Here is a 21,823-nt window from a genome sequence, read left to right as displayed (position 1 = left end):
TGCAAGTCTTCTTAAAATATGACTCTTGCTCTTACCTTCTGTAGCCTGCACTCTTGCTGATGACAGAACAAGTTACCACTTCTATATGCTGTCAGGGAAGCCTGGTATCAGACAGCCTGGTGGCTGTCTAATGTTGTTAATTGTCCCTTAATTTCTTCATCATCTGAAATGCATGAGCACACATCCCTTCCTTCAGCTTCAGTCATTTTAATACTTTCACAGATGTGGTTAATTCCACCTCCCTCATCTTGTTTTCGACGTTCTTTGCTTCTCTTTCCTGATGTGCAGAGCTCTACATTTTGATAGCATTAGCTAATTAAAACTTGACTTCTTTTCAGTCTTCTATCTCATCCCCTGCAACTTGCTACAAACTAGTCGTCCTCCATGTAATGAACACATAGTCTCAGTGCAAGATCAGCAGCGAAACACTGCTGCAGCTTCTTCTGCAGCAAAACACTGCTGCAGCTTCTTCATCCTTAGGACACTGCACTAGTGGTTACCAATGACTTTTTCTGTGTATGTTAAGAAAATTGACTTCAGGATGTTCTGGCCATACCCCATTGCTGTGATGCCTGTATCTGTTTGCCTCAGGTGGGAAAGATTCCTGAATAGGAGTCCATGTCAGAAGATTGTGCCTCTGCTTTGCAAGAGAAGAGCAAAGAGAAGGCATTTCCATGCTGGTGCAGCATGCCCAAACATCTGGTCATCAAGGTAGTGAAGAAAACTGACAGCACTGCTATTTGTACACATCAAGGTACCAAAAGCAGGAGGGGATGCAGCAGGATACTGCATGCTGGCAGATGTTTTATTTCTCCCCAGAGCTGGCAAGGGGTTGCCTTGATGCTGCCACATTGTGCAGCCACTTCTCAGCACCATGATATTCTTGAGACAAAAGTGTGCTCTTAAATCCTACCCCTCTCAAGGACTTGCCTTTGGGGACTGGCATGGGGCCTCAGCCAGCTCAGTCCTTCAGCTGCCCCAGTGCTAACTCAGGGACAGGGAACCCTGCAGCATGTGTGTGCCCAGGCTTCGAGTCGCTCCACTTAAAAAGAGGGCAGTGAATGAATCCTCTCTTACAGATGTCAATGGTGCCCATCTGACCCCTCCCTCTCCAGCCCACCTTTTCCCAAATGGAAGAATACAAGTTTTGGGTGCAAGTCTCTGCTTCAAGAACTGTTCAAGTGAACTACCCCCAACAAAAAGATTTACCTCCAGAATTACAGGTTTGAAGGATTTAGGCTTAAGTGAAACCATCTTTAAATACAATCAACAACAAATCAAGCAGACCAGCAGAGACTGAGAATTTCCCACAACTACACAAATGCCCAGTCAGAAGGAGAGCAGTGCAAAACTCATTACTCAGTTTTGCTTTCAATAATGTTTGAATGACTAAGGTACTGAAATGCAGTGCAGATGGAACATTAATTTATGGATGGTAATGAATTCAAATTCAGAAATCAACCTTTTCCTTGCACCATTGTAGAAATATTTAGCATTTACTATATAGATAGTTTATATCTTCAAAGTACTTAAAATTTTTAACGAAATACACAGGAGAAGTACCTAAAGTTGCATATTCCTGTGGTGGAGGGGAAGGAACCAAGGCAAGGAAAAAGGTTAAGTGATTATCAGAGGCCAAAAATAGGCAGTAGAAAGAAGAATGCGGATTAGGCTTCAAACACTCACAACTTTCAGCTCCCAAAACATATGCTCTCAAAAAACCCTAAAGAATTCAATCTGTGCATACACTTTCACCAAAATAAACACAAATACACTTGGGCACCCAATACCACTGACACAGAGGTCCTGTGAAAGAGTTTAACAAATAATATTTTCCTAAGTAATATGGCAAAGAAGAGCAAAACAACAGCATCATCTACTGCCTGATTAGTATCAAATATGCCATTATCTTAAAACTTCTCAAAAGATAAATGCTTACAAGTAATGTCACAGCAAGACTCTGCTATCATATCCTTTTTGTGGAGTCCCATGCATAAAAGGTTGCCCTGTCTAATCACAGTGGAACACAACTCTGACAAGCAGGAGGGGCAAAGAAAAAGTGAAAAGAATTATCCAGGGAAAACTTTAGGCTTCCTCCTTATAGACTAGGAAAACATGGCTGATAACCTGAAGAAAGAAAGTAACTATAAGACTGATCATAGAAATCATATACTTTCTAAGGAGAGGAAAGTGGCAGAAAAGAATACCTGGACAGCACACACAGGAAGAGCAGGAGCTGGGTGGAAGGCAGTCCAGATGTATTCACTACAGCTCAATGAGTTTCACTCAATGGCACGTTAGGAGATGTTAAAGATTTACCTAAATTAGGAGTAACTATCCTTGAAAAGTCACAGAAGATACTGAAGGACCAAAGAAGGGCTAAAAGAGTATTTAAGATGGGAGAAAAGGAAGGTTCAGAAGGTTACAGCCAGCCTAACTGCAGGGACCAGTAAGTCTAGAAAAGTTTAAAAATCCAGTCACCATCTCCTGGTTTTTATGACCTTCTGACATTGCTCCTGGCCATCTGAAATAAACACTCAGGAATATAAGTATGCATGTGTATATTTATATCTATGCATACATTATTGAGAATAACAAAGAAAAAGTGTAATACTGCCTGCCATGTGCTACCAAGACAGTTTCTATGCACCAAGAAAAATTCAAGATGTTCACAATGAGGTCCTTCAGTATGAATCATTTGAGATCAAATTTCCTTCCTATGTTGGAAAACTGGCCAATTAAATCAGCAGCAGCAAAGAGAAGTACAGCAAGACTTGGACACTGTGTGACTCCTGATGCAGCGTGTTTCGAGGATGATTATTGGTATTTAAGCACAAATGGACTGAACATGTTGAGGCAATCTTCAAGGACCTGCTCCATGCTGTGGCTTGGAGGAGTGCCAGTGCTCTCTAAGGAGGATCCTGAAGTGAGGGACTTCTCAGAATGGGGTAAGAACTGAAAACAGGCCTGATGACCTACAGATCAGTCAGATGAAATTTAGTAGGATTACACAGAGAAATACAATAGCAAATAAATTAGCAAAGTGATTTAGGTTAGGGGAAGTCAAAAAAGATCTGAAAGTTTTAGCATACTTCAAATTAGATAGAGCAGTCTTTCAAAAGAATAAGAATATAAATCACAGGATAATTTATGCTGCAAGGAAGCTCAGGAAAGCTCCACTCCAACTGCAGTTCAAAGCAGAAGCAGCTGTGAGATAAGACCAGATTTCTCAGGGCTTCATCCTGTCATGTCTTGCAAACCTCAAGCACAGACTGTGAACAACATGTGCCCCTGCTTTCCTGTCCATATGGGGAGAAAGTTCCTCGTGGCATTCAGAGTCCTCTTTCAGTTTTAGTACCCAAAGCCATGTCTTCTCCAGCCAGCCCTGGTTGTTCAGACTCTCTTCAGAGGGCAACTACTTTAGGTCCCAACCATCTTGGTGGCCCTTTGATGAATTTACTTCTCCCATATGAAAAACCTCAGGTATTTAATAAAAGTAGATGCTGCATCCCTGAATGTTCTCAAAGTTCTGGGGAGAGCTTGCCTTACTAGCAGAAATAACTGCAAATTCTCCTTCCAAAAAAAAAAAAAAAAAAAAGGAAAAACTTCAGAGATTTACAGTGAAATTTGAAATTTGTATTTCTTTTAGAGAAGCAGAAACTCAAAATATCACTTCTTATTAGAAGAATTGCACGCTTTGCAGTGGTGTACTTCTTCTGCTGCTCCTGAAAATACTTTACATGAAAATTTCCAGACAACAACTGGGCCCCTAGGACTGGCTCTCTTGCAGGCAAGAAGTGGGTGAGTGGGTGATGGGTGAGCTCCTTCTCATTGACAATACCCCTTCTGCTAGTGCTGCCAGCTTCCAGTGTATCCCAGCCTCTTAGCCTTGTAGAGAGGATACAAACTTCTGGACAAACACCAATGAAGTTTATCAAACTATAGGTATTGACCTATATGCAAAAAAATTCCACCAAACAACAAAAATGCTCCTTCAGAAAAGCACCCCACAAACTCTAAGCACAGCTTTTTTCCAGCAGATCAAAAATGTAAATGTTAGGTATTAAAATTCAGTTTTCAAAAAGTAATTTCAATGTAGACCTTGTAGTTCACAAGACTGAGTGTGAAAAGCAGTAAATTGATAAGAACGTTTGTCCTCTTCCTGGTGTGCTATTAACAGCTAAAGTTTGGATCATTAATGCTGAATATTGCAGAGGCTTCCTCAATTCCATTTGCTGAAGCAGCTTGTAGGTACGATCCACCTCACATGAATTCAGTCCTAAAATATTAGCTTCTGTAACATTCTTGAAAAAATTCTCTCTCTCTATTCAGGCAGAAATTAAGAAACTTCTTACAATGCCTTTATCAGTTTACTTGTTCATTGCCCAGAGAAGCGTTGGATGCCCCATCCATGGAAGTGCTCAAGGCCATGTTGGATGGGGCTTTGAGAAACCTGCTCTAGTGGGAGGTGTCCCTGCTCAGAGCAGGGAGGTTGGAACTAGGTGATCCAACTCAGTGATGGTCTATGATTCTATGAAATACACAATTCTCAAGGGATCTATGGAAGAAAATGGGCTGAAATTTACAGATCAAGATACAGCCATCTATGGTGTTTGCATCTGTGTGAATTACAAATACAACTGCCAGCAGTAGATGTAGTTAAGCACTCTTCTTTTGATGTTAAATTGAAGGTCGTCACAGTTCAGTCATCTTTTCATATTAAAACTGTAATGCACCTAAAATATGAACCTTAGAGAATTTTGTTTGGATTTTACTTTTAGATAGCTGTCTATTTATCCTCCCAGCATAAACTATTTTATGCTTATAAAAAAAGGAAATAAGTAGCCTAAGAAGTAACAAGAGAATGAATCTAGATGACCATATTTCTGTATTTATTGCTTCATAAATCAACTAGTAAAGAATTCTGCTATTTCATGAGTAATTTCAACTATACTTCACTGCTTCTTAGAAAATCTCATTTAACATACCAGTATTCTCTTGGGCATATTTTTCCTCATTCACAGTAATATTTAAATCCTTCAAAAGCGGAGGAGAAAAGAAAACAAACATGAAACAAGTAAAAAAAATAGTCATACTGTGGTTTAAAGTTACAAAACTAAAGATGACTATTTTAGGTTCCTTCAAACTTTCTATATCATCTTACTCAACCTGCAACATCCCTGTATGTCAGTTTTCCTAGCTGAAAAACAGAAAATATGATTTTAAATCACAGCCCCACAGTGCAGTGGAAATACAAATGCATTAATATCTGTGAAGTATTTGGAAGACATTGCTGAGTTGAAAGTATTATTTCAGAAAGAAGCAAAATTATTTCACAATTTTAATACAAACCTGCCTTTGCTAATTCTGGTTTTTTTTTGTTTTCATGACATCTCTCCTCTTCTATAGGTAAAGAATCTGTTGTACTAAATCCATTTAAATTATTGTCCCCTGCATATCAATACTAACCCAGCAATGAATTATTGTATCTTACAAAATAATGTTAAAAGGCAGAATCCCAACAATCAGGACAGATTTACTTCACACTTACTATGCAGTCATTACAACGACCATTTGAAGCCATCTTGCATTTTAGCAAAAAAAAAATTAAAATTAAAAAAACATTTTAAAAAAACCAAGAGCCCTCCGACTATGTGACTGAAGCACCCGGAAAGGCTTTCAAAATTAAGTCTGAGTTCAGCAGCTCTGGGAAAGAACTTCTCCTGTCAGCCTTTGTGAAGGAATTTTTCAACTCTCTCGGATTTTAAAAGATCTCTTCCTTCCATGACAGCCCTCTGGGATGCCCCCATATGGGCCATGACTGGGTTTACCCTAGTGGAAAGCTTACTCTGACTCACTCCCAGTCTGTCCTGCCAGAGGCAGACACAGGCTGGAGCTGTCCCCAGAGAGGCTCCTGCCCACTGCCCCCCAAGAGGACAGACCTCTCCCTGCTCGGGCTGTGCCGCAGGTTCAGGGCGTGTGACAGCATCAGGGGACACCTGCCCCCGCTCTCCTTCTGCAAGGAGTGCCATGGGCAGGGGTGCTTCCTGCACCTCCCTGCATGCCTGCCATGGGAAAGATGGTTTTGTTCCTCCCTCCTGGCTCACGGCAGGGTGCAGAGCGCCACGGCAAGAGGTCTTATGGGCCAGGGTGGCTAAAAGCACCATACATCACTGGCTGGTGCAACAAATAGCCAGTGCCTTGGGGCTGGCAGTCTGGAATATGCTTGCAGCTGGTACCTAAAGCTTCTCTCCTGCCTGGAGAATTGCAAATCCTACAAAGGTGATGTTTTGACTGATGTCTTTTAATGAACATGGCTATGATTGCTTTCAACCTCCAAAGTTCTTCCCTGCACCTATTTCAGGGGTGAATGAAGAGCCCAATCCCTTCAATGGGACTCCTCCTCCTATCGATTTTGGTTCCGAAGTACTCAAGCTTTGCCTGCATGATTTCAGTTCTATTTTAAAGGTTTAGGCAATCTTAAGAACAACCTCAGCTATTTTAAACTACGTTAATTTGATCATACTAACCTACAGTTTGCAGGCTCAAAATTCAACATCCACAGCTAATGATGACTCAGACTACTAATTTCTTCCTAGATTTTTTTTCTCCTTTTTCTTTGGAAAACAAACCATCTCACAACCTTCTGTATTACCATTTTGGCAGTTATGATTTATACAACCAGACATCACAGACTTTCAGAGCTGGATGATCAATGGGGGAGTTGGATGACCAAACCTATTCCATTGGGGAATCTAAATTGGTTAGACTCATTGTTTATATTATAATTTTCCCCTTAGGGCACAAATAGTCTGCTAGGGAACTGTAAATGAAGGTACATGCTGGCCTTGAGACAAAACCACCCACATTAAGTAAATTTAAATCAGTGCTTCCTCCAGGAAACAAAGAGTTGTATTACTTACAAGCAGATTTGATTATGGTTTGGAGAACTGTTTAAACACATCTAGCACATCAAAGGAAAACAGATTTAAGCTGCTGTGCTCATTGTTTAAGAAATATTGGTTGATTGATGCAAAGATCAACATGATTGATGACTCCCTGTAACGGTTTAGTAGAAACACAGGCCATAGTAAAGATGGAAATATCCAGTTTCATCAAAACATCTTCAGATTTTATATTTTAAATTAAGGATAAGATAGTCTCATTCTAACATTTTTAAAATAAAATCAAGTTCATGAAAGCAATACAATAAATAACTTCACAAGACCATGTTGGCCTCTCTCTTCAAGCCATAAAAACACCCACTAATCTCATCATCCAGAACATACCTAAAACTTCCAAAACACCACAGCATCCATTTATGCACATTTGTGAACTATAGCATCCAGTACACATGCAGATTCATACAGCAGCATGCAAACAGCCTAGCAAAGAAAGGGTTAAGACAAAAGAACATTCTCAAAGCAATTAAAATAATCCCTCTAGATCATTCTGTATGTGAAAAGTATTGTAGCTGGGAAGCTGGACTGGTATCAGTTCAGAAACTGCTGCTGATCTGACACAAGCTCAAAAGAACCAGCAAACTGCAAGGAGAAAGTTGCTAGATGAAAGAAAAACCCAAAAAACCCCACAACACACAGAGCAGAAGGTTTATGTAAAGAATCAGCTGGATCTCCTTTGCTTTGCAGAAACAATTATTTTACTTTTAATTTCAAAGAGGCTTTGGGGGAAAAGACTGAAGGAAATATAGTTCATTTTGGCAGAGCACACATTGCACAAAATAAATTTAAGAATCTATTTTTGGGCTAGAATGGTTGAAGAAATCCCTGATTAGCCTCTTAATGGGGTGAATCCAATTTATTGAGAATGATCACCAGAGGGAGTCACTGACTTTCCCATTAAAGTCAAAGGGAATTTTACATACATCAGGAATGCAGAATTTGGGGGCAGAGCTGAAAAAGACTTCAAACAGATTGGAGTTCAGGATTTAATCTGAATCCATTTTCCCCTTTGGAGTCCCAAAGCTATATTCAATGGTTAAAATTAGAGAGAAGGCACTGAAGTCATCCGTTCAGTGGGTACACACCCACAACAACAACAGAAAAAAACCCAACAAAAAACTCCCAAAAACCACAAGCAAAAAAAAAATACAATCCCAAAAACCAATCATCCGCTCACCCACCCACCCAATCAAAACTCCCAAAAAACCCCATCAACAACAAAAAAAAATCCCTTAAGCACTTAATTGGTTGTACAGGAGTTTGGAGTGGTGTAAGAAATAACTTCAGTTTTCTCTTTGGACATGTGATATAATCAGTCCTTCTGGAAATGCAGTATTCAACAACACAAAGAAAATCCCTAGGTGTCATTTATTAGAGTATGCCATACCTCTTGGGAATATCAGTAAAACAAAGTAGTGAAATGGAGTCAGAAGGAATTGTTAGCATAGGGGTGATTTTTTGTTTTGTTTTGTTTTATTTTTTGTCTTCAATGCTAGTGCGTAAAAGAGGTAGCAAGTATAGGGATTTGTAGCAAAGTGATAAAATGAACTAATTAGACAAACCAGTGTATTCAGCCACAAGTAAGTGTGCATTTTATGCTCAAACACCTAAATTTCATGACCTTCAAGAAATATTTTCATGTTAAGAACCTGTCTTTTCTTTGCTGGACTTCAGCTCAACCATAATCTTGCCACAAAGCCCAGCAGATTTTGGTTTGAAAACAAGCTCATTCACTCAGCAACTTTCTCCTTAATTCTGTACAAGAAAATTTTATTGCGGAAAATTGCATTAAAAAAGGGCAAGGCAACAGCCGCACCCAACCAAATGCAATTTCACTTCCTTAGACATGTCCTCTGAACAAATGGAATTCAATTTGCTTCTGTGTTCCCAGGTAATGGCAGCACCTTGTTTTGTTTGTTTTTATTTAATTACTTCTTGTTCATGTAATTAGCTGACAGACTGCAGCCTTTTGTTCATTATCATACAGTTATTTGCATAGCTGTTTCCATTTTGAGGCTGAATTTTGGACAGAGGCTCTATTCTGGGTTGTGGCAGGCAGAGCCACTGCTGGGAAGCCTCATGCAGGGAAGCATGCAGCAACCTGGTCCTTCGTGGAATGAGTTGCTCCAGGAACTGCCCTGGCTGCCCATCTGCTTCTGACAGCAAATCAAAGTCTTGTTTCCAGCATGCAGCATAAGACATGGCTGTCTTTCATCATCATAGGTATCAATGAAAACCAGTTGAGCTCATTCTAAAGCATTTTCACCAACACTGTCCACGCATAATTTACTGTGCTTTAGATTGAATATTAGACAAAAATTTCTTCACTGAATGGGGTGGTCAGACATTGGGAGTTAGCTGTCCAGGGAAGTGGTTCAATCACCATCCCTGGAATTGTTCAAACAACATGTAGATGTGGCTCTTTGGGACATGGTTTAGTGGTTAACACGGCAGTGCTGAGTTAAGGGTTGGAGTTGAAGACCTTAAGGGTCTTTTCCATCCTACATGGTTCTATGGTTCTGTGGCATCACTCAGCATATGCTTAATTTAAAGTTATCAGTACTCTTTCCGTGGTTGGATGAAAAAAATTTAGACATGGAGGCTACCTTAAGCTTTCTTTCATGAACAGCTTGATTTAACACCCAGTTGAGTCTAGTGCTGTTCAAATAATTTTTTTCATAGTTAAATCTTATTTTTAGATAATCAAAATATGTCCCCAGATCACAGTTTTGCAGAATGCTGACCCTTCCCATTAATAAATGCAGCAATCATCACCCTTCAAGTCCTCTGAGTTTCCAGCAGTGAACTGATGCAAGCTTATTTTATCTAGGTTGCTCAGAATTTCAGGAATCTGCACCTTATTATGAAAATGAGGGGCAGAGTCAGTGCTGGGGGAAGACTGCACACAGTCTGGTGCACAGAAGCCACTTTCATCTCAGCCTCCATGCATCTAAACACCCTCAAACCTCTACCTCTGAGGAGAGACTGTACACCAACACATCACTTTACACTACTTGAAATATAGAGAGCTGGAACAGACAGCTTGGAAAAATTGTCAACGTTCATTGTTTACAACTCAGCCTTCATATACAACCCACTGCTGTGGTCAGGATTAGTCCTGTGACCAAGAGCAGCAAGGCCCAGCCTTTTAACGGCACCGGTTTTAGTCCTACCTGTGCCATCTGCCTCTCCAGCTTTGACCGGGGAATATCATCAAAATAGTTTTCATTTCTTCTTCTCCTTGCATCGCCCTGCATGATAATGTGAGGAACGTCCAGGGAGCCACCAGTAGTGAAAGTGCTTTGGCTAAGTGATGGAGACAACTGAGGAGGAGTGTGGTTACCACTGGGTTCCTGGACAGAGAAAGAAAAATGCAGCATAAGAAGAACAGCATACTGCTGACTTCAAATCACACATTTAAAAGTGCATTTGAATTGCTCACACTAAAAAAATTATGGGACAATTCCTGCAGTAGAGGTTATTGTGGATGAACTTTTGAGATTTGCTACCTAAAGTGCAGAGCCCACATAGAAGGAAAAATAGTTCATTGATTACATGAACTAGTGGCAAATTTCCTCCCCAAAAGCTCCTTGTGTAATATATACTCTCTCCTAGAGATGAAACAGTGAGCTACTTCTTGTCAAGGCCCAAATAAAGCCATTATTTAGGATTAGCTATTTGTAAGATGAAATACATTCTCACCACTTCTGAGCAGTGAAAGTGATTTGAACACTAGCAACACCTCTTGCTGGAAAAAAAAAGCATGTCCATTTACACAGTATAGACATTTTGTTGCAATTTTTATAGGTTTTGCAGAACGTCCATTTTAACTTGAAGCACCAGATATCAGATTAAGCTAAATACCAATTCCTGGAACGCATGAAGGCATCAGAGCACAAACATTTTACCTGGCTTTTCTCCTTACCTCTACTGGACAGTACCCTTGTATCAGTCAGTGTGCCAATACCACAGAGAATTGATACATAAATGCTACCTAATAAATTAACAGGTCCTCCTGGTGTACATTTCACCAGGATCTGCCACCACACTGCCCACAGCCAGACATGGTGCTGTATGTTTGGAAACACCCAGTCTCATGCACGCTACTTGTTCAACCAGCAACAAACACTGGTGTCCAGGTCCAGTGTCCCACACTCTCTTGGAGCTCCCTCAGCAGGAACAGGGAGCTACAGTGCACTGTCCAGTCTGCACCAGCACTGCCCAGTGTGAGCAGGGAAACACTCTCACAGCAACTGAATGGGAAATGCTCCTCTCCCAGGATGTATGGTACTGTGCAGAACGTACCCAGGAGCAGGTTTGCTCAGTGCAGATCTTCCCTAAACCACCTGCTGCTGCAATGCTCTATTTCAGTACTCAGCAACAAGAGGGGACCTGAAGATGGTGGAGCAAGAAAAAACCTGCTCCAGTGTGGAAGGTAAAAAAGTTCTGCCTTTTTATTTAAAGAGAGAATTAAAGTGGATGATTCATGCATTATTACACTGAAGCAAGCCCAGTTCTGAAAAGCATCAAGGTACTTTACTCCATGCTGTTAAGAAACAAGATCTGGTGTAAGAAATTAGAGAGTTCTAATCTCTTCCAAATGGAAAGTTCAAGTCATAGTAATGCCTGATGTCAATATTTGAAGTGTAGGAGTCTATGTCACATTAGTCCTTGCAATCACAGTAATGGATTAGTATTTTTCATGTTGCCAACAAGAAAAATGTTAGGAAAATATAGCTCTTTAGGAATTTTTAATTAACTGGGATTTTAATTTTTTAAAAAAATTCTCAGGCTTTCCTATGATCTGAGACAAGCACTTGACATTTCCCAGGGCAAAGAAAAGAGTATTTTCCTCTTAGGAATAATCTTTTCCCTCCTTCACAAAAATCCACCTACATTTGGCCCAGTTAAAAGCTTCTGGAAAGCTGTGTTCTGCACATACTCAGTAGGTTTGGTGAGGCATAACCTCAAAACCCACCCTCCCTGGGCCTAAAAACATGGTGCACACACTGCTGCTCTGAAAATAACCTGAGTACATGGGCACCAAACAAGATCTTCTTTAGTGAGTGCTACCTGCTGCTTCAGTCAGGAGGGTAACCCCTCTTTGCTCTGGATCAGGATTCACCCACTGTTGCAGGGCCACCAGTGTATCAAAGTGACAGATGAACAGAGAGATTCCAGCCCTCATCGAGCTTTCCATATTTTATCAAACTGCTTATGAGGAGGAAATTCACTCTGAGATCTATATTGGAAGATTGCTGGCAAGGCAATACAGGCAAGAACTACCGACTCAAGAAATAAGAGAATTACTGTGCCTCTGCATTATGGAACAGTATGTCATTGTACAATTCTATGCTATTTTCTCAAAGTTGTCCTTCACAGCACAGATGGATCCTCAACTGTGCAGTGTGTTGTCATCTACTCAGCACCGTGTTATCATTAGTTACCATGTAGTCAGTACTTTATTCTTGCCTCGTTTCATGGCCCCAAACCTCTCTCCTAAACCCTTTCTAAATCCTGCTCTGAAGATAACATGATTAATATCATTGCAGTCATGATGCTCATAAGTGCTTTACAAATGTCAATCAATTAATTTTCACCTGTGACTTCTGGCATTTCATAATCACTAGTTTAGTGTGGGTGACCAGAGACACACAGACAAGAAAGGTTAGAAAATACCAGTCACTCGATTACAACATCTATTGCTCCATTTCCCAGGTTCTTGAGTTCCAAACTCCACATCTGTTGATCTAATTTTCAGCACTGCGTACTCAGCACTTGTATAAATCAGACTCAAGGCTCCAATCAAATATGCAGATTGTCAGTAACATACAATTAGTGTCTGTTTAGGAGGCAATTAATTAAATAACTTACCACGAATTATCTGAGTTTTTTGTGGCAAAAACAGGTATAAGTCGACAGTTCATAGGTACAGCTATTCCTTTAATCATGAGCCTGTCTCCCATTCTTCCTTCATTCCTCTTCCTCACTCCATACCCAGCTTTTCAGCTCCTTAAACAAAGCTGCAGACCAGGCACGGACACCCTTGCAGGTCCTCCCGTGGCCTCAGCACCACGCTGCTGTTAGTCACCAGGAACTCATATCGTGTTTCTACCCAGCGAGTGCAAGGACACATGACCTGCAGGGGTGTCTGATCACATATTTCACTATAAAATCTGCCTCATCCCCTCTCAGACCTGCTGCTCATGTACACCTGGAACCACAGAGGTCAGGGCTGGAAGGGAGCTTAAGAGATCCTTTCCCAAGGTGCCTGAGCACACTTCATGTCCCACAGATGTTTGTCTAACCTAAAACCAGGAATTCTCTCCACTGAACTAATTCTTGTGTTAAAATATCATTACTATTGCAATACTTCTTCTCCAAATTTTCTGCCAAAATTGTTAGTCCTTTAGTTAAAATTCCAGCCTTCTGTGCTGACTGGGTGAGGAAGGGCTCCCATGAAGAACATGGAAACTGGTCCTGTAATTAAAGATTACTCAAGGAAAAGATGCATTCAAGGAAAGAAAGCAAGATTGCCTAGGTAACCCAAGATCCAGCAATTTCTATACTTTTGTGTATAGAAAAGTATATTTGCATAGTGTCTGTGTGTATATATATGCAATATATATATATAACACATATATATTTGAATATAGTATATTTGAAATCAAAATAGTGTTTCCTTAGTACACAGTAACACACAACAGAGAATAACATATGTTGTGGATATTTTTAAGATTTTAAGGAATTTTTGCTTTTTATCAATATTTAACCTCCTACTTTGAAATATTTTAAAAGCTAATACAAAAACAGTCAAAAAAGATGAAGCATTAGAATTGCTTAGCTTGAGCTTGACAACTTAAAAGTAGACTTTAAATAAGAAACTACCTCTTCTACTGATGTAGAGCAGCCTTATCTAGTGCTCCTGCCCATTGCAAAGAGGGTTGAAACTCAATGATCTTTAAGGTCCCTTCTAATCCAAACTGTTCAGTGATTCCATATAAATCAATCTTACAGCAGCAGCGGACAGTTTATTTAAGCCAATTTTCAAAATACAAATTATTGCAGACTATAAACTAAACACTATGTCTTTGTTTTGTGTGAAATGGCATAGTAGCAGTTGATGGGAAAGAAAAACTTCATTCCAAATTCATGTCCTCCTCTTTAGGATTCTCTGTGAAGACTCCAATTCCAAGAGGTGATAAATGACATTTAGCACTGGCCCGCATCAGTAACTCTAGCTGTGCAGCAGCAGACTACTTTTTATCATTTTGACTACAGATGGAGGACATCCAGTTTTCTCTTCCATATTAACTGAGAATATACAGTCCTGACCAAGAATGTGGACTGTGGAAACCTTCCCACTTGCTGAGTAGGAATTAGTTATCCAGTCCAGTGTATTGAAGGCATTCAGCAAAAAAGTCTGCCTTTTTATCTATGTCTGTTTCCTTGGAGTGTTTTAACACCTGCCATGCATCAGGAATCATTCACAAAATACATAAAAATAAAATACAAGAAAAACATCCACACATTTATGCAATGTGCCTTGGAGCACATTACAGATTTGTCAGACCTTTTTAAATATGGCATTGGGAATAACTTGAATTAAGGGTTTGGATCTAAAATGTCTGTATGGGGCATCTGAGAATAAGCAGGGTGAAAACAGGCTGGTCACAGAAATTTTAGAAACACTTAAAAATAAGCCCTCATTCTGTCTTTCTGTATTTCTCTTTACACCAGGAAATTTCACTAGGGAGCACAGACACCCTCTGACATTTTGAAATTTAATACCAAACAAGATTCCTGTCAGAAATGCAGCCCCATGGAAATAATAGGATCCAATCAAATACGAAAGGTGTGACCTAAAATATCAAAATAAAAATGTTGCTATGAACTCTGCTGGAGAGAACCCAGTAAGAAGTGGCCATCAGACCACAACTTGGTAAGAACAGCAGACAACAGTAAGCAAAGGCATTGGATTGGAGAAACCGAGCGAAGGTAGTGTAATGAGAGGAGATTAAATGTGGTCAAGTGTGGAAAAACCCCAGGGACATTGCAACAAGGTTTCTGAAAGAGGGAATACAAATGAAAATTAAAAACACGATGAAACTTTTGATATACAGAGACACCTTAATGCCATTTTTATCTCAACACTTTCAAGACGTTCCCATTAAAGAAAGCTTAAAGCATATGTCTGAAAAGTGCAAACATTTGAAAACATGAAAGAAAAATGGTAACTCTCCTGCAGTATTGATCAGCTGGGCTGGGAATCCTGTGGGCAAATGAAGACATGCATCTTTTACATCCCTGGTCCCGAGCTAGTTTCCTTAGCAAAGATAAGCTGATACTGCTAAGATTCTACTTATCTCATCCTAAGGCAGGCATCTGAAACAGGTCACACAGGATGACCCTGTAAAAATGTCAATATATCTCTGCTGGCCATACGGGGAGGTGTGGCAGAGCAGGTCAGCCTAAGGTGTGCATAATGTACAACTCTTTAGGGAGGTAAGTTGAACCCCACTCAAAGCAGCCATTGTTTTCATGTGAAGGTTATTAAACCCTTGCTGACTTGTCAAGAAATGCAATCAAATTTTCATGGAGACTCACCCTGAGGGTTATTGACCGAGGTGGTTTCTGAGGAGGATCTTCGTGAAGCCTGTCTCCCAAAGATGCCAGAACACGCTTCCGGTGGCCAATCAAGCTAATTTTTAAGACCTGAAATAATATCAAAAGTACATCATTAAAAGAGCACATGGCAAACATTACATGAACATCCATTCAGATTGAAGCCATTTTCTCTTTAAACCTTCTAACAAGTTAGTCCTCTAGACTAGGCTGAGCAGACAGGGAACTGTCAAGGCAAACAATCAGCAGAGAAAATGAGAGGTGAGATCAGAGGAAAAACACTGTAAAATGAAGGAAGAAACTAGAGCATTTATAGGTGTGAAAAACTGAAAAAAAACAGACTCAAACATGAGTAAAGAGGAAACAAAAATGAAATTAGGAGAAGGCAGAAGAGCAGGAAGAAAAAAGGGAAGGGGATGAGAAGACTGGAGAAGGTGCATGCAAACAGTGAGTGATGAGGATTAAAGTGATTTGTGGGATGATGAGGAAAAGAGTGACAAAGAGCCAGTGAATGCTTAGAGCAGGCAAGAAGGGAAAAAAGGAATTGTAGGATGAGTAAATGTTACAACTTTTAAATCTATTAACCATGCCTTTAACGGTGTTGCTAGGAAAGGCTTAAAACTGCAAGATTTGGCAGAGAGGAGGGAATAGTTTCTCTCAAAGTGACCTTGCAGCTGGGAATGCTAAAATTGTTGGTGTGGGAAAACTCCATTTATTATGCTGAATGTTGTTCATCCTCTGCCTGTTTTGAGAAATGGAAGTCCTGTGGAGAGACAACACACTCTCACAGACACGGGGGAGACCTTGTGTTATAGAGAGACAGAAGCCCTCCCCTCCCCTCCTGCCAGCTAGAATGGAGCCATGTCCCTGTCCCTCTGTCACCTGGTGTGGTTAGCAAGGCAATGAAATAAATCCATCCTTGCATTTCAGCAGTGGTTTGAGGGTTGCCCTTGGTTACCTGTATGTGTAGATTCACACTCACAGGTAATCTACAAGTATCTCATACAGTTTGTGTTATTATATAGAATCATCCTTGTGTAAAAAACACTGGGTGGACAAACTTTTACCCTGGAGTTGTATTACTTTTTTTTATCAGACACAAAATCTTTGCGGCACAGAGTCCATCAGTGGATACGTTCACCCACCTCATGCTTATCCAAACTCCCAGAACACTGCCAAAAAGTTGCCTCAAATTTACAGCAACTACTCCTCATTTGTATTTCTCTCTGTCCTTGGCTCATACAAAGCCACTGCTCTCAGGAAAAGAGGGAGAGCAGAAGCAGCGAGTTGGAAATTTTAAGTATTAGTGGGAAAAATAACATATTTCAATGGTATTCTTTAATGGCTACAATGGCTGTAGTATAGAGTGTATAGCAGCACTAATTGTAGCAGCAAAGCCTCTGCTCTGCAAACAGCAGTGTCCTTACATAACTCTTCCAGACTGTACATGTGGTTTCATACTCCAGAGCTGCCTCCATTCCCTCTCAGAAAACAGTACTTCCCACTATATTTAGGACCACCGTGTGTCAACACCCTTCAGCTGAGAGGAAGTTCTCAGTCAACCTAGAAAAAGTAATAGTCCCCAAAAAACCTGGAAATGCTGCATCTTAAATGAACAACTACCTCAGCTTAAGTGGTAGCACTAAGAGCTACAATTCATGAGAACAAACAAAACCCAAACCCCAGCAACTCCCCTGCGACATCTCTTAGATGCAGTATCCCAAAATATGGTACAGCAACATGCTGTCATTATTCCAGTATCCATGCCTACCCATCCATTATCTGCCCATCCACGTGCAGACGAATCCATCCACGTTTCCTCTGTTAGATGTCTCTGTGCTATCTGATACTGTTGAACATCAATAACCTCTTTGCTGCCCACATCTCCAGAGTGATGGGCTATGACATGGAGCAGATGGAGGCCTTCCTCTGAGAGGCAGCTCACAGGGCTGCTGCAGACCCTGCAGCTCAGCAGCAGGCACAAGCTGTGGTCCCACAAACCACCCTGCTATGTGCTGTCCTTTCAGACTAAATCTAGAGAAGCACGAGCGAAGCTGAGATAATGCAGCACACAGAGAAATGCCTGAGGCATGCAGGAGACTTAGTTATGTATTCAGTTTACACTGAGTGTTAAACAGAAGCGTGCACAGTTTATCTCTGTATTTAACTATGTGAAACACGTGAATGAACCACAGCTGCTTTAAACATTACTCAAGTAATGCACTTCAGTGAACTTGCTTTTTTTCATAATGCTTCCCCATCAACAAGATCATTTATCGAGAGATTTTTAAGCCAAGCTAAAGTTCTTTGGGTTGTTTCAAGGTCCTCAGCACTCTGACTGCCTTATTAGCTATATCAAACCACACAAAGCAATTTTCTTTGACTTCACAGAGCTGTTGAACAACGGGAGAGAACAAGGCATGTGTCTTGAGGGACTGCACACATAAGAGATCAGCAGACAGGTCTCAATGACTAAATTATTTCAAAAACTGTTCTCAATTTGAAGGTAATACAGATCTTTAAACTCCACAGGCACTGCCAAGCTTATTCCACATTTTGTTTTTCTGTTATAATGGTGGTCGCCCCAAATGTGAATGGGAGGGAGTTAACGATGCAACCTACAGACAAATATGGTCCCCAGGCAACAAGCAGCTGCATCCCAGTCTCATCTGGAGCACATACTCCATTAACTGAAGACAGCTGTATTCTTCTGGAAATTACTCCCTAGCAATTTTCTTACTTGGAAAACCTGTTTCCCAATGTAAAATACTGTTTTCTAAAACACTTCTATATTTGAGTTATGAGGGTTTAACAAACATCCTGAAACTCTGGAAACTCGTCCTGCGAAGGATTATCCTTGACAGTATTTATCAAAAATGTCAAATATCACAAATATAGGTCAACAGTGTGGAATGGCACAGCTGCCTAAAGCAGTACCATAGAAATATGTTACTGTTGAAAGTCTTGCACTAAAACAGCCCCCAAGTTAGCTTTCCTGGTGTATAATTTCTATAAATCAGGTTACAGTGAACACTGAACTAACACTGAATACAGTCAATACAGTGCACCTAAGTGTCATGCAGTGAGGCATTTTGTCAAATGGATTGTAGCCCACTTACTGCACAACAATGAAATGAGTGTGGCTGCAGGAATCAGCAACATGTTGTCAAACTGCTCAGAGTAGCTCAAGGCTGTCCACAGTATGTTATTTTATCACTGGGACAAAAGGCAAAAAAAAAAAAAAAAGCATGTACATGACATGCCTCTTTCCACACTGATGGCAGAATACCCAAGACAAGAATGATATTACTCAATTTCATGTATTTGATGCTGAAATACAATTAAAAGAGAATGGGGCAAGTTATTCATTCAAAGCACTGACACATGCACAAAAATTTAATCTTATTTTTACTTCTGTACTCTGCGATGATTAGCATACAAAATGAAATTCCACTAGGAAATGTAAGAAATCCACAAATATACCCAATGTAACACTTTGCATTTAGATCTCTGGCTTAGTTGACAGATGTTTCAAAAGATACATGTAGCCCAGTAACTCCCTGATGACTGTGTATGTGCAAATGCTGGAATTAACAAGTTATTCCACCTAAAAATTAGCTTTATTTCCACAACATTCTTCTGCCTGATCTTTTCTCTAATTGAATAATAATATTCAATACTGTATGATTCTACTTTTTTCCCCCAGAATATTACAAAGGAAATTCAAGACATTGATTTTCCTTCTTTTGGAATAATCTGAAAAATTTTTGTATGAACTAAAATTAGGATCATAATAGCACAAGAGGTCTGGACTAAATGTGTAGCAGCAACTGGACACTAGGAACCACCTACAAAATATAAAATTAAAGAGTGATCAGAATAGTGCTAGTGATTCTCCGGTAGCAGCATCAGACACCAGAATTCAAGAAAAAAATGGCAAATGCAAGCCAAAAAATTGGGATCTTCCTATTTCAGCAAGAAAACAGCTCAAAACACTTGCTAAAATCAGTATTATTAACCATTTTACTGCTGGTCATATTGGAATAAACTCCAAGCTATCTGGAATTACAGATGAAGGGATACATTTGATTATTACCCCTCTCCTGCCACAATGCTGTCCTATTTTAGGGCTAATCCTAAAACACAGTAGGGCCCAGAATAGCCAGAAAGTGACCCCAAATCAACTGTACAGCTCACCTGACCAATGGGATTGAAAATTATAAAAGGATTAAACATATTGTATAAATTTTCAGCGTCAATTTTACAGATCCTAACCACAGAACTGCTGTCAATGTTAACAGTTAAAACAAACATACAAACAAAACCAACCCAGCAAACAAAAAAGGTAAAAAACCCTCTATATTCTGTATACTGACCGAGATTACTTGGTGTAATAATTGGTATATTTTGAAAATTAAATAGGCCCAAGTCAGCTATGATATTTAAACTGAAAGAGGGCAGGTTTAGATTAGATATTAAAACTTAAAGAAATTCTTTACAGTGAGGATAGTGAGGCACTGGAGCAGGTTGCCCAGAGGAGTTGTGGATGTCCCATCCTTAGAAGCACTCACGGCCAGGCTGGATGGGGCTCTGAGCAGCCTGATCCAGTGGCAGGTGCCATGCCCATGGCAAGGGACATGGAACTGGGTGCTCTTCAAGGCCCCCTCCAACCCAAACCACTCTGTGATTCCACAAATGCACAGTGGCTTTAGCAGCACCAGACAAAGCCAAATCCAGTCAAATCATATCAGATTTCTATTGCATTTTTCACATGGGGATACTTTATGCTCTTTCTCAACACATGGTAACAGAGAAGCACCAAAGCATCCTGCTGGCCAGAGGCTTGCTGCAACTTCTCTGCTGTCCACAGCGGCAGAAGCAAGTGTTTATTATTCCTTGTTAGACACCTGTAAGAGACTTATTATTTCGTATCATAATGATTTCATATGATAAAGATATGAAATATGTTCACAATCCTCTGGAATTAATTACCCAACTGGAAACAGATGTCAGTTGTCTTGATGACAGCATTTTACAAAGGTCAATGGCTGTCTTGTAAGTCCAATTTCTATATGTTATCATGAGGAACTGACGTTTGTTTGGTCCCTTATCACTCAAATAAATGACTGAGATGCAGATTTCCATTTAAGGACATTGAGAAAGCAAAGGCCAAGAGTCTCCTCCAAGTAAAATTGCCACTGCCACCCCAGGTTAGACTGACAGAACTCATTATTTTTTGTGGGGGTTCTCAGGAAAGACTTTGTCCTGACTTGGCCAATCAAGCCATTTTTGTCATTAAAGTGTTTTCCAAATTTGCTAACAGAAAATACCAAGTGCTAGTATTTTGGCTCCACTAAAGACAAAAATAGTAACAGTAATTTTGTGCTTGTAATCAATAAACATTAATATTTCAGTGAAAAAAAAATCTATTTAATATTTCCTTTTAAACACCCAGGAAAATGCAGTGAAATAAGACCTGGCTGAAACTGATACCTGGCCACTTTGACTCCTGAGGATGTGTCTCAGGTTGCATGCTGGACTGTTTCTTAAAAAAAAAATTAATTAAAAAGTTAAATACATGGCTTCTTAAGAAATAAGTCACAGGTCAATCATTTTACAAGCCTCAGATGTAATGATAAACATTACATATGTGCATTTTTGTCACATTAGTCTCAAACCCCCATAAATCAGAAATCGAAAGATCTGTTATACATACAAACACCAAGATTGTTACAACAATGATTACCTACTCTAAGAGACAAGGCTGAAAACATTATTTATGTGAAAAATGGCAAGCACTAAGCAGGTCTGTACATAAAGGAAAGCATTCAATTTTCACAGGAAGTAAGTAGAAAAAATATTAGAGAATTTGAAAGGTGGAAAACATTCCCAAATGTGTGCTAGAAGACAGATTGTTCCCTTCACTGAGGACTTGCATTTTCACCTGTGTGTTGAGCTAATGATAGCTCCAGTTACTGGTTCAGATGAGATCTGAAGAACATGTGGCCACAGAGAACAGGAGTACTTACTCCTTGAGGTCTCCAGAGTTAATCATGTAGCACTACAGGAGAGCAACTGCAGTACCAATATGTTATCCCACAACATTTTGTAGGATTACTTACACAGCAGATAAATTATAATTAAAGTTACTGGTACTATGACACATTTTATAATGAGCTAATAATTTATTTATCTATTTTTAATAGGCAATTATCAGCAAAGCACATTAATCTGTA

General features: G+C 39.9%; 1 protein-coding gene across 10 annotated transcripts in view; it reads right to left on the bottom strand.

The window, feature by feature from the left end:
- Positions 1–21,823, bottom strand: part of ANKS1B (ankyrin repeat and sterile alpha motif domain containing 1B) — a 407,446-nt gene that overhangs the window by 33,275 nt on the left and 352,348 nt on the right. For all 10 annotated transcript variants that reach the window (XM_030960758.1, XM_030960760.1, XM_030960754.1 and 7 more), the window contains 2 exons: positions 15,570–15,677; positions 10,136–10,315 (listed from right to left, as the gene is read on the bottom strand). In XM_030960758.1, coding sequence (XP_030816618.1) covers positions 10,136–10,315; positions 15,570–15,677 — 288 coding nt within the window. The remainder of the gene's footprint in view (positions 1–10,135; positions 10,316–15,569; positions 15,678–21,823) is intronic.

This window comes from Camarhynchus parvulus, chromosome 1A, assembly GCF_901933205.1.
Source record: "Camarhynchus parvulus chromosome 1A, STF_HiC, whole genome shotgun sequence".
Classification (NCBI taxonomy): domain Eukaryota; kingdom Metazoa; phylum Chordata; class Aves; order Passeriformes; family Thraupidae; genus Camarhynchus; species Camarhynchus parvulus.
The sequence above is the reverse complement of the archived record's forward strand: the minus strand, read 5'-3'. Positions and strand labels throughout refer to the sequence as shown.